The sequence below is a fragment of the Garra rufa genome, chromosome 12 (genome assembly GCF_049309525.1).
Source record: "Garra rufa chromosome 12, GarRuf1.0, whole genome shotgun sequence".
NCBI lineage: Eukaryota > Metazoa > Chordata > Actinopteri > Cypriniformes > Cyprinidae > Garra > Garra rufa.
The window spans coordinates 37341424-37357643 of NC_133372.1; the positions used below are offsets into that span (position 1 = coordinate 37341424).

General features: G+C 35.6%; 1 protein-coding gene across 2 annotated transcripts; it reads left to right on the forward strand.

Moving 5' to 3' along the window:
* The first annotated feature begins 23 nt into the window (after positions 1 to 23).
* Positions 24 to 16172, forward strand: stau1 (staufen double-stranded RNA binding protein 1). 2 transcript variants are annotated; one of them, XM_073851754.1, is made up of 15 exons: positions 24 to 187; positions 3322 to 3668; positions 5284 to 5405; positions 5488 to 5668; positions 9908 to 10058; positions 10173 to 10344; positions 10426 to 10521; positions 10613 to 10825; positions 12281 to 12424; positions 12599 to 12745; positions 13358 to 13433; positions 13571 to 13896; positions 13985 to 14107; positions 15065 to 15144; positions 15247 to 16172. In XM_073851754.1, exons 2-15 carry the CDS (start codon positions 3479 to 3481, stop codon positions 15332 to 15334), a joined length of 2109 nt encoding a protein of 702 aa, XP_073707855.1. In that variant the 5' UTR covers positions 24 to 187; positions 3322 to 3478; the 3' UTR covers positions 15335 to 16172. The 2 variants fall into 2 exon arrangements, with proteins under 2 accessions (XP_073707855.1, XP_073707856.1); XM_073851755.1 differs by having other exon boundaries at positions 13574 to 13896.
* The last annotated feature ends 48 nt before the right edge of the window (positions 16173 to 16220 follow it).

The following is a 16220-nucleotide window of genomic DNA, read 5'->3' on the forward strand; positions in this document are numbered from 1 at the left end:
GGGGCGGAAAATATCGGGCTATTCTCTTTAGTGTTTGCCCTGTCTGCACTCACCCTCTCTACCTCTTCCCCGTATTTTCATACTAAACCAGTCCAGAACCCCTTAAAACAGGACGAACCCGACCAGACACTACACTTTAACATCGTAACTCATGGAGTAAATCACAACCGGAGAGAAATAAACCGAGGTGAGCTTTATTCAGCCGGCGTTTGTGGAGATGCGCGAACTGCTAGTGTGTTAGCTCGAGCCATTCATATTGATCTCAGTGGATATTATCGTATATTGTCACATCGGCTTTTCACGGAAAACACATATAATAATGTATAAAAAGAGCTGGTTTGGTTATGCCATGCTTGTATTCATAGCGCTTGTATGTGTGTGTGTATATATCTGGCTTTGATAACGTTTCTTGTGCAAGGGTAGGAGGAGTCTTGACAGCTGATATTTATTTTTCTGTTCATATTTTCAGCTTTGTGCATTTTCATGTCAAAAACATATCACTAGACAGTGTATGCTGTAATTCAGTCGATGTTCAAGCTGTGCTAATGTTAATTTATTTATTAAAACAATCAGTTTAATCCAAGTGACGGTGTAGTATTAGTGCATGTTTTATTTTGTCACAACTTTTAGTGCAAAGGCGATGTATTTTGATCTTGTGCTGTTAATCAGGTTTACATGAATTGTCAGCCAATAAGAGATTGTTGCTTTCCATTTTGACATTTGGCATCATTGTATTAACACTATAAAGCATATATCCTTTTACATTTCTAAAGCTTTAGAATTATCAATATGATCTATGGAAGTCCGTTTCCGCCATGAATAAAAATAAAGGTAATTGAGATTTTTCTCAATTCTGATTTTTTTTTTCTTACAAGTGCGAGATACTCAGCCCAACACCTCAACATTTTGAGTTCAAATATCAATTTACATTTATATCACAAAAAATATACATTTATATATAAAAAAAAGAATTGTGAGACAAAAAAAAAATATCAATTGCGAGATATAAACTTGCAATTATGATGAAAAAAAGTCAGAATTGCAAGGAAGAGTCAGAATTCTTAATAAAAAGGTTAGAATTGTGAGGAAAAGTCAGATTTGCAAGATATTGCATATATATATATATATATATATCTGACAAAAAAAGTCAAAAAAAGATATAAACTTGCAATTGTGAGGGGAAAAAAAGTTGTGAGATATAAACTCTGAATTGCAAGGAAAAGAATCAGAATTGTGAAAACTCAGAATTGCAAAAAAAAAAAAAAAGTCAGACAAAAAATCTCAATTGTGAGAAAAATGTTTTTGCAATTCTGACTTTTTTCCCTCACATTTGCAAGTTTATTTCGGAAAATTGTGAATTTATATCTCACAATTCTAACTTTTTTTCTCAGAATTGAGACAAAAACATCATTGCAAGACAACAGTCAAAATTGCAAGATCTGTATCTCACAAAAAAGTCAGAATTGCGAGATACAAATTTAAAATTGTAAGAAAAAGTCGGAATTATGAGGTCTTATCTTGCAATTCTGACTTTTTTCCCCCTCGCATTTGCAAGTTTATTTCTGAAAAATTAACCCATAAGGACCCACTGTGACACGGGTGTCACAAACAATTGTAATTATCTGGAAAGGTCTTTTTAAAGCATTATCCCTTATTTTCAACTCAGGAAATCCCAAAGTGACACATAAGTAACATCCAGGTTCAGTCACGTGAAAATGTGTGCATTTTTTGTTGTCATGGTAACATTTCCAAAATGGTGGACTGTATGGTGAGCACATGTTGCAGTGTCAGCAATTTTTAAAGATGCTTTTTTTTGTTACTAAAGTTATGTTTCAACCCATTCAACTATTCTAATGTTTTAATAACACATCCTAGATTACACTTACCCTGATTTTAATACATTTCTTGAACAAACTGATATAAAACAAGTTACAAAGATATTGTGGTGACATATACGTCACATCGGGCTGTTACCCTTAAAACAATAGGTGGAATTTTGATGTGACATATTTGTCACATTAAGAAAAATGCTAATAAACTGCTCAATTAATTTAGCTGATTGAAGTTTTTTAGTGTTATATATTTTCTACTGCTCATTTCAAAGAATATATTAACAAAAAGAACATTTAAAATAATGTCACATTAAATAAATTGTTAATGAAATGTATTTTGAAACTTTTTTTATAGTTACAGTTTTATTGCACAATATACAAATTATTGCAATGTTATGTGCATGTTTAACATGTTGACCTCCAGTGTGAGGTAGTTATTTATTTTTATTTAGTTCAAGTTATGAAAAAAAAAACATGAACAACCATATACCAAAAAAGGTAGAATTCTGATGTTTCGAGAGAGTTGTTGTAAAATGTAATGGTCACAGTTATGTAGCTTTGAAATATGTTATGGAAAAGCAAATAAAAAGAAAAAAAAATGTTATGTAGCAAATAAAACTGACAAAATATACTTTTTTCAATTCTGAAATAAATGCCCAATGTGACATATGTGTAACATGAAAAAATTATTATAAACGCCCAATGTGACATATATGTAACATTACAGATCTTTCACAAAGAAGGGTTGCATTTCAAAAACAACTGCAGAAACATGTTATAAGTGGTCCATTTGGTCTGTATTATATGCCTCATAATTTTCCTATAAGGAGAAATAGGTCCGGGTTCTTATGGGTTAAAATTAAAAAATTAAAAAAAGATTCAGAATTGCAAGATACAAAATCAGAATTGCGAGAAGTCAAAATTGTCAGATGTTTATCTCACAAAAAAGTCAGAATTGCAAGATACAAACTTACAATTGTGGAAAAAAAAGTCACAATTACCTTTTTTCCATATTTTTAAATTCAGTGTATCCATACATAATTGTTTTAGGTAATTTTTATTAAAAGTGTCAAATATGATCCATGAGGGTTTTCATTATCAAACTATATGAGCCATAAAAGCCTGATGTATCTTGCATGATACAAAACAGAAAACACAGTTTTTAGTTAAAAAATAATGTGCACTCTTTTTAGATATCTGTGGATCATTTAAATTAAGTGTTGCTAAGTTTGAAAATCTTTTATTTACACTTCCAATCACGTTTAAAATCACTAATATCATTATACTGATACAGAATTTCCCAGTAGTATTAGATCGCTGGAAGTTCTCCTAAGATTTCATTGTTGTTAATAAGAGAACAAGAATGATTTATTTACTCCAAACACTGTTCATAAACAAATCTACGCCTACCAAATTCTTTATTAAAGGAATAGTTCACCCAGAAATAAAAATAACTAATCACGGTCTTTTTCATTTCTCCTCTCTGCAGGTAGAGCTTTGCAGTCATCCTTCATTCTACAAACCTTCACTGTGTCAATCTCTCTTTTGCTTACAATACTTCTTTGTGAAGATCTACTTCCTGCTTCCTGACTGCATAGTCTATACCTGGTTTTTCAAATAACCCACCTTCCTACCAGCCAATCAGAATGTCACAGCTTCAGTTCCAGGCACCTGGCAACCCTGCACCCAGTGTCGCCCCTTTACAGCTGGCCCCGCCCCAACCTGGGTTCAGCATTCCCTGTGCCGCTGCTCCCTTACCCTCAGAGAGTGCCAGTCACCCGCTTCGAAGCTCCGCCCTGCCTTCTGCCTCTGCCACGCCCTTCTGCAACCCCACAGGTGGGTGATACATTGCATCAAGGACTTGACCGTTTGTACATTTGAATTCTTCAGTTATGCCCAGACCCATATAGAAGTGTCATATGGAAAGTTTTTAATAACATGTTTCAATTCACCAATGACATCTATGGAATTTCCAACACTGAATAAAAAAGAAAAAAGTTAATTGCCACTTTTTAACCCACAATTCTGACTTTTCAGTTGCAAGTTTACACCTCTCATTTCTGACTTTTTTTCTCTGAGTTGTGAGATATAAATGTATAATTGTGAGGTATTAAGTCAGAATAGCAGGATTAAACTCGTAATCGTGACAAATGAAGTTTTATCATAATTCAGATTTTTTTTTCTCACAATTCAGGCTTTTTCTCACAATTGTGAGTTTATATCTCACAATTCTGACTTTATAACAGGCAATTGCAAGTTGTTAAGCCAGAATTGGGAGTTATAAACATGCAATTTTGAGAACACATCTGTCTTTTTTCCCCTCAGAACTGGACTTTGTAACTTGCAATTGTACGTTTATATCTCAAAATTCTGAGAAAACTGTCAGAATTGCAAGACACACACTCAAATTTGCGAGAAAAAAGTAATTTGTCAAGATTGCGAATTCATATTCTGCTATTCTGACTTTATAACTCAAAATTGCAAGTTTATATCTGAAAATTGTGAGAAAAATACAGAATTATAAGTCGCAATTACCTTTTTTTAATTCAGTGGTCAAAATGGGCTTTCATAAGAATCTGACAACATGTGTATAAAATTTGTCTTTTAATCTCAGAACATGCTGAAAATATATACATTTAAGCATTCAAAGTTTGTGCTTGGTAAGAATTTTTTTTTTTAATATTTTTATTCAGCAAGAATTCATAACACTAATCAATTTTGACAGCAAATACAAAATATTTCTATTTCAAATAAATACCTTTTTTTTTACTTCCTATTCACTAAAAATATTAAGCAGCACAACTGTTTTCAATATCAATAACAAAATCTGCAATAAATTAATTCTACTGTTTAAAAGTTTGGAATCAGTAATTTAATCATGTATTAATTAATTAATTAATTTATTTAAGATCTTAAACCTTTTTTTCAGCCAGGATACATATAATTAATCAAAAGTAAAGAGTAAAGATACAGTTAATATATTTGTAATGTTACAAAATATTTCTATTTCAAAATAATGGGGTTCTTTTAAACTTAAAGTTCACCAAAATATTAAGCAGCACAAATTTGATCAACATTGATGATAATATGTTTCTTGAGCTGCAAATCAGCATATTAGAATGATTTCTGAAGGATCATATGACACTGAAGACTAGAGTAATTTTTCTTGAAAATTCAGGTTTGCCATAACAGGAAAAAATTACATTTTAATATAGAAAATGGTTCTTTTAAATTGTAGTGTTTACAGTACTGTAAATTGTTACTGTTTAATGTATTTTGTCAAATGAATGCAGCCTTGATGAGAATAAAATACTTTTTTCAAAAAATGTTACCAATCCCAAACTTTTGAACAATCTAGGCCTGTAATGCCCTTATACACAAATACTTTTTTAGATTGTTAGATATTTAAAATGTTTCCTTCTTGATTTATTCTTTTAATGTTGTCTTCTAGTATCTAACATGGCAAACCCTAAAGAGAAGACCCCTATGTGTCTGGTAAATGAGTTAGCCCGTTACAATAAGATCCAACCTGAATACAAGCTACTCAGCGAACAAGGACCAGCCCACTCCAAGGTAAGACTTGTCGCTTCACTTTATACACAAACGTATCTTTCCCACCTGCCTGAAATTTCTGATGTGATTGTGTGTTGGTCAGATTTTCTCAGTGCAGTTAACTCTGGGGGATCAGCACTGGGATGCAGAAGGGACCAGTATCAAAAAAGCCCAGCACTCAGCAGCAACATGTGCTCTCGCCCAAACCACTCTCCCCAAACCCAGTCACAGAAGCCCCCGCTACCCAGGCAAGAACCCAGGTGGGATCTACAAGGGCTCAGAGTGTACGTCCAGTTTTTTCTCTTCATCTTCTCAAGTGAAAGTTTTCTCATTTTGAGTGTCAAAACCTGAATAGAGTGTTTTCAGAAAGCATCATAAATTGACCATATTGGAGGCACTGAATGTAAACAATGCCACTGAACCAAACAAAACTCACATATTTAGCTGATTATTGCTGCTGAAAATGGTCATTTATTGTCATGTTTTGGGATGTACTAATGAACTATATTAACTATAACTAATGAAAAATATTTGAAGTACTATAGACTGCCAAAAGTTATAGCAAATTAAGGAGAAGAGTGCAAAAAACTGTCGGAGGAACAAATGGCGTTTATGGTTGGCCAACCTGAACCAGGATTTCCAGGAAAAGAATCTTGACAACATTCATGTATCTTTACCACCTATTAACTTAGTTTGTCAAAATAATGCGCCCCTTTTTGCTTACTAAGTCCTTCACTATATGATTTAGCAGCTTCCACATGTTTTTTTTAAGTGGTTTAGACAGCATAAATTAGCAAAACAACGTATTCAGTAGTACATTAACCATGCAGTCAGTGCTGTTGTTTACATCCGAGTATCACCAAAATGGCTATGCATCTGGGTAACTGACCAAATTGTGATGTAAGTGCAAACCCTCTATTGTATGAAAGCTTGTTTCCATCATAGAATAAAAAAAAATGGTAATATCTCACAATTCAGATTTTTTTTCTAAGATTTTGTAAGTTTATATTTTGAAATTCTGACTCTTTTTCCATAATTGCAGCTCATGAAAACCCAAAATTCCTATCTCAAAAAATTAGCATATTTCATCCGACCAATAAAAGAAAAGTGTTTTTAATAAAAAAAAAAAAAGTCAACCTTCAAATAATTATGTTCAGTTATGCACTCAATACTTGGTCGGGAATCCTTTTGCAGAAATGACTGCTTCAATGCGGCGTGGCATGGAGGCAATCAGCCTGTGGCACTGCTGAGGGGTTATGGAGGCCCAGGATGCTTCGATAGCGGCCCTAAGCTCATCCAGAGTGTTGGGTCTTGCGTCTCTCAACTTTCTCTTCACAATATGCCACAGATTCTCTATGGGGTTCAGGTCAGGAGAGTTGGCAGGCCAATTGAGCACAGTAATACCATGGTCAGTAAACCATTTACCAGTGGTTTTGTCACTGTGAGCAGGTGCCAGGTCGTGCTGAAAAATGAAATCTTCATCTCCATAAAGCTTTTCAGCAGATGGAAGCATGAAGTGCTCCAAAATCTCCTGATAGCTAGCTGCATTGACCCTGCCCTTGATAAAACACAGTGGACCAACACCAGCAGCTGACATGGCACCCCAGACCATCACTGACTGTGGGTACTTGACACTGGACTTCAGGCATTTTGGAATTTCCCTCTCCCCAGTCTTCCTCCAGACTCTGGCACCTTGATTTCCGAATGACATGCAAAATTTGCTTTCATCCGAAAAAAGTACTTTGGACCACTGAGCAACAGTCCAGTGCTGCTTCTCTGTAGCCCAGGTCAGGCGCTTCTGCCGCTGTTTCTGGTTCAAAAGTGGCTTGACCTGGCGCCTGTACACGGTGGCTCTGGATGTTTCTACTCCAGACTCAGTCCACTGCTTCCGCAGGTCCCCCAAGGCCTGGAATCGGTCCTTCTCCACAATCTTCCTCAGGGTCCGGTCACCTCTTCTCGTTGTGCAGCGTTTTCTGCCACACTTTTTCCTTCCCACAGACTTCCCACTGAGGTGCCTTGATACAGCACTCTGGGAACAGCCTATTCATTCAGAAATTGCTTTCTGTGTCTTACCCTCTTGCTTGAGGGTGTCAATGATGGCCTTCTGGACAGCAGTCAGGTCGGCAGTCTTACCCATGATTGCGGTTTTGAGTAATGAACCAGGCTGGGAGTTTTTAAAAGCCTCAGGAATCTTTTGCAGAGTTAATTAGTTGATTCAGATGATTAGGTTAATAGCTCGTTTAGAGAACCTTTTCATGATATGCACATTTTTTGAGATAGGAATTTTGGGTTTTCATGAGCTGTATGCCAAAATCATCAATATTAAAACAATAAAAGGCTTGAACTACTTCAGTTGTGTGTAATGAATCTAAAATATATGAAAGTCTAATGTTTATCAATACATTACAGAAAATAATGAACTTTATCACAATATGCTAATTTTTTGAGAAGGACCTGTATAGAACTGGGGTGTCGAGCCCTAAAAAAGGCAAAAAATATTGTAAACTAAGTGTGTATGGCTTGTATTTCTTTAGTGAAGGGGGATAGCTAGTGTGCAGAGTTGAGCTCAAACCCTAATCAAATGCATCTGAACCATCAACCACAACAAGGGTGTTCAGAATTACTTGAAAATTACAGGCAGGTGTGTTGAAGTAGGATTAGAACCGAACTGTCCAGAAAAGCATTTGATCTGCTTTAAAAACTGTCACAGGAACTACTTTCATACATGGTGAGAATTTAATTCTAGATTTTACGTTTTTGGGTAAACTGTTACTTTAAAATTTCAAATTATGTCTACTTTCCATGTATTTTAACTTTGAATATGTCCATTGGCGTTAATTTCAAAAGTTTGGATTTATTTGTGTTTAAAGCACTTACTGTGTTTTCAAAAAAGATGTTAAATTGATCTAAAGTAACTGTAAAGACATTTAAAGTATTATAAATATTTAACAAATTTTTAAACACACAAAAAGTTAATAAATACTAATATTTTGCTCATGGTTGGTTAACATTAAGTAATGCTTTAGTATGTAAAATAAATAGAAGATTGTTGTTGAGCAGAAAACCGGCATATTAGAATGATTTCTGAAGCATTGTGTGATACTGAAGACCGGAGTAAAGATGCAACTTTGCATTAAAAATAAATAACATTTTCAAATATATTAAAATAAAGGGTTTGCGCATACGTCGCAATTTGGTTAGTTACCCGGATGCACTTGGATGCAAACAACAATCATCATGGTTAATGTAGTTCTAAAAACATTGTTCTGCTAATTTTTGCTGTCTAAACCATGGGGAAAAAGTATGGAAGCTGCCAAATCATATAGAGAAGTATTTAGGAAGTAGGAAAGGGCGCAATATTTTGGCAAACTCAAGTTAATAGGTGGTAAATATACATACAGTTGCAATCAAAATTGCCCCCCCAGAGACTGCAGTACTTTACAAATGTTTGTTGCACTTTCTGAAGATCCAGGACTGAATTGCATCTACACCAGTTTTCTGGGATATTAAAAGTGATAATGTCAATATATAATGTAATGTATTAAAGTATCAGACCATTTTGGCAAACATTGTGATGCCTTTTGTGCAATGTCTGAAGCTAATAATCAATGGACTTTCCTGCAGGACAATCATCCCAAAGTATACATTCAAATCTACTTACGCTTGGTTGAGGGATCAGTCATAGAATGTTTTTAAGTGGCCTGTTCAGTTTCCAGATTCTGGAATTCTCATTGAAAATACATGGTTGAATTTGAAGCAAGATTGCAGCAAAGAGGTGACAGAAGCATCTAAGCACTTTCAGGCAGTGTTTATTGGTGGTTTTAAAGAATAAAAGATTCTACACCAAATTTTACTTTCAGGGGTTGAATCATTTTGAACATGAATGTTTAGAGCCATGGCAATTTTATTTTCATTATTCATCAACTTACGTTCTCAGAATTACTGGAATGTGCATTAATAAACTTTCTTTAATAGTTTACTGATGATGCCTTTGTTGAATTGTTTTCACAAAATGTTGTTCTCTGCAGCAAAATGTCTTGGAGGTCAAAGGGGTTGAATAATTTTGATTGCAACTGTACAAGCAGTAATAATTAAGATATTAGCCTAATATTTCACCTACCTGACCAGAAGTCATGAGTACAAACATGAATGTTGTCAAGATCCTTGGCCTGGAAATTCTGGCTCAGTTTGGCCAACCACAAACGCCTTTGGTTCCTCAGACAGTTTTTTTTTTTGCACTATTCTCTTTGATTTGTTGTAGTTTTGGCAGTCTATAGTACTTAAAATGTTTTTCCCATTCCAACTGATACGTACAACCCACAACAATAATTTACCATTTTCAGCAGCATTAATCAGCTAAATATGTGAGTTTCGCTTGCTTCAGTGGCACTTTTTACATTCAGTGCTGCCAATATTGTCGTTTGACGTGTTGTGAAAACACTATAGCTTGAACCCAGTGTAGGTTGAACCTCATGAATGTTAGCAGTGCAATCATTTGTTTGACATGTTTCTTTCTCATGCAGATCATGTAACCCACACTGTGGAGCTAAATGCACTTTGTATGAAGTTGGGCAAGAAGCCCATCTACAAACCTATAGATGCCTACCAGGGGATGAGACCAGCCTTCAACTACAACATCAGAGCACCAGGCCCTTATGCACGCTCCATGCAGCAGTATGCCTATTCTATCCATTCCTTTTGCTTATTGAATGATGCACAATAGATATTTTGGTTGATATGATGGTCATTTGTGATACTGTTTTGTTCATTTTTTTTTCTCTTAATCAGTTATTACTACCCATTTCCTCCTGTGGGGCCAGTACTGTATCAAATGGAGCTGTCTATCGGTGGACAACAATTCCACGGCAAGGGCCGCACGCGTCAAGCAGCCAAACATGACGCTGCGGCTAAAGCTATCAAATATCTGCAGAAAGAGCCAATAATGCAGCAACTAGCTGAGGTGAGCGTTCATACTACTAACTAATTTATCTAGTCTGTATTATTATCGTGACTGAAAATCCATGTCATGTTCATTCTGTAGATGAATGAAGAGCCAGTACAAGAAAACCTTAACAAATCAGAGATCAGCCAAGTGTTTGAGATTGCACTGAAGCGCAACATGCCTGTGGATTTTGAGGTACGTCATAATCCCATCATTCAAACACTACAAGTATACAAAAAATGCACAAAATTGCTGGCTTTTCTTTAACTGTCCTCACTATATACAGGTGCTAAAAGAGGCTGGGCCTCCCCACATGAAGAGTTTTGTGGTGAAGGTAATTGTGGGTGAGTTTTCAGGGGAAGGTGAGGGCAAAAGCAAGAAGATTGCCAAGAAACTAGCTGCCATTGCTGTCCTGGAAGAACTCCGCAAACTGCCTCAACTACCTGTCACTGACAAGATACCACTACGTATTAAAAAGAAAAGCAAATCCATTATTAAGGTAGGTGATGACTCAGACCGGCTGAATTAGTTTGATTGCTGTTGTGCTGATTCAAAAACTCAAAAACAGATCACTTCTTTGCTAATAAATATTAAGTAAAATGTGGTTGATTTTCAATCTATACATGAATTCATTTTTTTTAAAGCACTCAGTTACAGGATTCTTTGTAGTGACAAAAATAGATCAGTCTGAGAAATTCTTTTTTTTTATATAAATGATTATATTCATTACATCTCATTTAGAGATTTTATAATTGGTCCATAATTGTGCCAGATTGTGGCACAATTTTGTGGCACAGAAGTGGCTGTTTTGCTTTGTTGTAGTCTAAAATCTGCCAAGTGGCTTGAATAATTTGTCTATTTTTAAATATTCTAAAACGATTTTGTATGTATATTTGTGTAATATGGTGTTAATTTTGCGTAGTAGTTGTTATTATTGTATTGTTTATTTTAGTCATTATATTCTGCTCTGTATATATAGTTTTGGGTCAGTACGATTATTTTAAAGGTTTTTTTTTTTTTTTTTGAACAAAAATACAGTAAAAATGGTAACATTGCTATGATTACAATAAAATAGCTTGTATATATGTAAGATATATGATCAAATAAGTGTCAGTTTTATTTTTGTTAGGATAGGACAATATTTGGCCGAGATACAATCATTTGAAAATCTGGAATCTGAGGGTGCAAAAAAATCTAAATATTGAGAAAATTGCCTTTAAACTTGTCCAAATTAAGTTCTTAGCAATGCATATTACTAATCAAAAATTAAGTTTTGAGATATTTACGGTAGGAAATTTACAAAATATTTTTATGAAATATGACCTTTAATATCCTAATGATTTTTGGCATAAAAGAAAAATCGTTAATTTTTGACCCATACAATATATTTTAGGCTATTGCTACAAATATACCCGTGCTACTTATGACTGGTTTTGTGGTCCAGGGTCACATATTTTTGAAATGTAATTTATTTTCAGCTTTCAGTCTCACATGATCCTGCAGAAATAATTCTAATATGCCAATTGACATTTTCAGAATTCTTTAATTATTATAAAATTCAAAAGTACAGCATTTGTTTGAAATGGAAAATTAGAAATGCCACATTCGAGCAATTTATTGTGCTGTTGCTCAATTAAATGAATAATTTCTTTAAAAAAAAAAAAACTTACTGACACCACATTTTTAAATGATATAGAGGTCAATTTCTTGTAATGCCAAAGCAAACTTGACAGTGTAACTGAAACATTTCTAACTTAATTGATACTGAGTAATGGAAATGGCTAATGATACCAACACAGACATTGGCTGTCATTGTGTGCGTGTGTGTGTGTATTTTAAGTTCAGTAATTGATTGTCAGATTACTGCTTTCATCAGAATCTCAATCTAAATACATTTGCAGTTTTTTAATGCATATTTTTTTTTCTTCTTAATGAAACTTGCACCCGCTCCCAGCTGCAGACCAGTCCTGAGTATGGCCAGGGCATGAACCCCATCAGCAGACTGGCTCAGATCCAGCAGGCTAAGAAAGAAAAAGAGCCCGAGTACACTTTAGTGACGGAGAGAGGACTGCCTCGACGCAGGGAGTTTGTCATGCAGGTACTCCATCAGAAAGAAGACTCTGTTCTCTGACTCAGCACTTTTATAATAGTTTAGTGCAAGGGCCATGTTCTTCTGCCCACCATTTTCTTCTACAGCCTGCAAAGTTGCTTCGTGTCAAGTGTTCCTGAGGAAGCAACATTTCTCTGTATTACTTTCTATTTTTTCTCTCAGGTGTCAGTTGCAGGTCAGAATGCAGAGGGAATGGGACCTAGTAAAAAAGTGGCCAAGCGAAATGCAGCCGAGAAGATGCTGGAGCTTCTGGGTTTCAAAGTGCCTCAGCCACAACCACCCAAACCGGCACTCAAAACAGATGAGAAGGTGACCGGCTGTTAATTAACAGCATTTACTTTGTATTGAAAACATGTTGGAAATAGTTTCAAATTGGGGTCTAAGGCTGCAGTTTTTGCCACTGAATAAAATATAAAAAAAATTTAATTGCGAGTTTATATTAGGGCTGCATGATATCTCGCATTCGATATCCAATGCGCATCTTGTCAGTAAAGCTGGTTCTGCTGAGTTTTTCTTGCGATTCTGAATTTCTTACAATTCCGAGTTTGTATCTAGCAATTCTGACTTTTTTCCTTGCTATTCTGACTTTTTCTCGCAATTCCGAGTTTGTATCTTCCAATTCTCTTTATTTTTATTTTTTTTTGCAATTCCAACTTTATATCTTGCAATTTTGACTTTTTTCTTGCAATTCCAAGCTTGTATCTTGCAATTCTGACTTTTTATCCAAGTTTGTATCTCGCAATTGACTTTTTTCCTTGCAATTCTGAATTTCTTACAATTCTGAGTTTGTAGCGTGCAATTCCACGTTTATATCTCAAAATTCTGCTTTTTTCTTGGAATTCAAAATTTCCAAAAAACATTTTGTTTTTTTTTCATGTTGTTCTAAATCTTCATTTATCATCTTTATTTATCTTTGTAAAGGTACCTGCTAAAAAACCTGGAGATGGACGTAAAGTGACCTTCTTTGAACCGGGCTCTGTGGAGAAAGCTGGTCTTGGTATGTGTAGTGTAGTCAGTTTTTGCATTTTGTAACTGTCATAAATATCTTTATATGGCCCTTGTATCATATTACAAGCTCATTGTTAATTTTAGTGAATATTTCCTGTCTGCAATTGATTTTTGCATTTCCCAAAGCAGTCAATAAGGAGGAGGATTTCAGAGTTCCCTTCCTCAGCCATCAGCAGCTTCCTGCTGGCATTTTACCCATGGTGCCTGAGGTGGCACAGGCGGTGGGTGCCAACCAAGGACCCCATGCCAAAGACTACGGTCGCACAGCTGCCCCCAACCCAGCCAAGGCCACAGTAACGGCCATGATTGCCAATGAGCTGCTGTATGCTGGGACATCCCCGACTGCGGAGGGTATTCTGAAGACCAACAATAGCTTGGCACACAGACCCCACGGACCCCTTACCAGACCGTCCGAACAGCTCAGCTACCTGGCCACTGTACAGGGCTTACAGGTATTGAATATAACAATGGACTCACACTAATCCACCCCAGTGACCTTGCTCAACCATCAATCTGTACCTTTTGGGTTTTTTTCAACAGGTTGAATACAAAGACTTTCCCAAAAATAACAAGAATGAGTTTGTTTCTCTGATCAACTGCTCCTCTCAGCCCCCTCTCATCAGCCACGGCATCGGCAAGGACGTGGAGTCCTGCCATGATATGGTAAGTAAAATGTTAATAAAAATGCAAATATTTACAGTTAAAGTCAAAAGTTTGCATGCAGAATCTGTAAAATGTTAATAATTTTACCAAAATAAGAGAGATCATACAAAATGCATGTTTTTTTTATTTTTTTATTTAGCACTGACCTGAATAAGATACTTCACATAAAATACATGTATTCCACAAGAGAAAATGATAGTTTTTAAATAATTTATAAAAATGACCCTGTTCAAAAGTTTACATACCCTTCATTCTTAATACTGTTTTGTCAACTGAATGATCCACAGCTGTTTTTTTTTATTGGTAGTTGTTCATTAGTTCCTTGTTAGTCCTGAACAGTTAAACTGCTGGCTGTTCTTCAGAAAAATCCTTCAGGTCTCACAGATTCTTTGGGTTTTCAGCATTTTTGTGCATTTGAACTCTTTCTAACAATGACTGTATGATTTTAAGATCCGTCTTTTCACACTGAGGACAAGTGTGGGACTCAAATGCAACTATTGCAGAAGATTTAACCCTCACTGATGCTTCAGAAGGGGAAAACTATGCATTAAGAGCCAGGGGTAAACTTTTGAATGAAATGAATGTATTATTTTTGAATATTTAGTACTACAGATGATACTTACATTATCCCCAGATGACAAAATAAGTTAAATTTACCCTCATCTTCAAATTAAAGTTTTCATCCCCCAGCTTAATGCATCGTTTCTCCTTCTGGAGCATCAGTGAGTGTTTGAACCTTCTGTAATAGTTTCATATGAGTCCCTCAGTTGTTCTGTGAAAAGATGGATCATAAAAAATCATACAGTCATTGTTGGAAGAGGTTCAAATTTGAAATGGGTCATTTTTATAAATTCAACTATTCTCTTGTGGACTATATGTAAATCTCTTTTATGTAAAATACAGTGTGTGTTTAACTTTTATGTTTGTTTACTGCAATGCATTTTTGTCTCTGGACAGGCTGCTCTGAACATCCTGAAGCTCCTGTCAGAACTTGACCAGCAGTCCAATGAGCGCACAGCTAATGGACCAATGACAGGGTCAGTCTCAAGTGTTCAGAAAGCGATTTGTATTGTTTTACAATGTGAGCTAGTTGTAAAAATGAATTGCAATCAATTTCTCACCTGTATCCCCCTCCATAGGTGCAACAAACAAGACCTCGAGGGCGATGCACTACTAAAACCGGCTAACTCAAGCACCATTGGAAAGACTCTGGATGGCACAGTGTAGAATTTACTATCTGATTGGTCGTTTTATTTGTGAAACACTAGAGAAAAGTCAGAAGCAGAGTTTTGATTGGCTGCTCAAAAGGCCTTGGAGTATTTCTCAATAGGTCTTAGATTAAAAGAAGTCAAAGTATTCAAAACAGTTAAACAAGGTGGAGAGGTGTTGGCATTGTTAAATTGTTCACACGCAGTGATACATTTTTAAACGCTAAGGCTTTGGAAAAGTCGCCTCATCATATCCAGTGAAGTGGTGGTTTTGTTTTCGTTGTTAAATTGTAAAACGATTATCGTGAAGTTTGACTTGAGTAGATTGGCTTTTCTTCGTTGCTCCAAGGAAGTCATGTTTTCAGTGTCATGATTTTGTTTGTTCTCGCTTTTATTTTTCGTTTATTTTTAACGTTGTATTATAGGAACCCAGCGAGATGGGTTGTTGTGTTAGCGCTGTTGTGAAGTGCAGTATAAAACCCCATTGAAGGATATGATGATGAAGCTCTCAAACACGTCTCTGCTTTGGTGGTTTTTCTCCAGTGCTTTAAAGTTACAATGACGACCATAACACTCTCACACACACACAAAAAAAACTAAATTTTGTCTACATTTTCATGTAGGTCTGGGAAAATGATGTTGTGACTTCGGTGTAGAGTGAGTGGTGGTGTTTTTTGTTGTGCGTATGGATTGAGCGAGTGAGTGAATGTATGTTTCAAGCACGATAATCTTCAGTCATGTCAGTTAAACTGATGCATTCTCCTATCAGTGTTGACCCGCCCATCTCTCTAACAGTTGCATCCTGCTTTCCTCATGGAATATGAGTAAAAATGATGTGCCTCTTGCACAAATGAAAACATTGTCTGTGTGTGGGTGCTGTAAATACTATACTTAGGGATTCCACA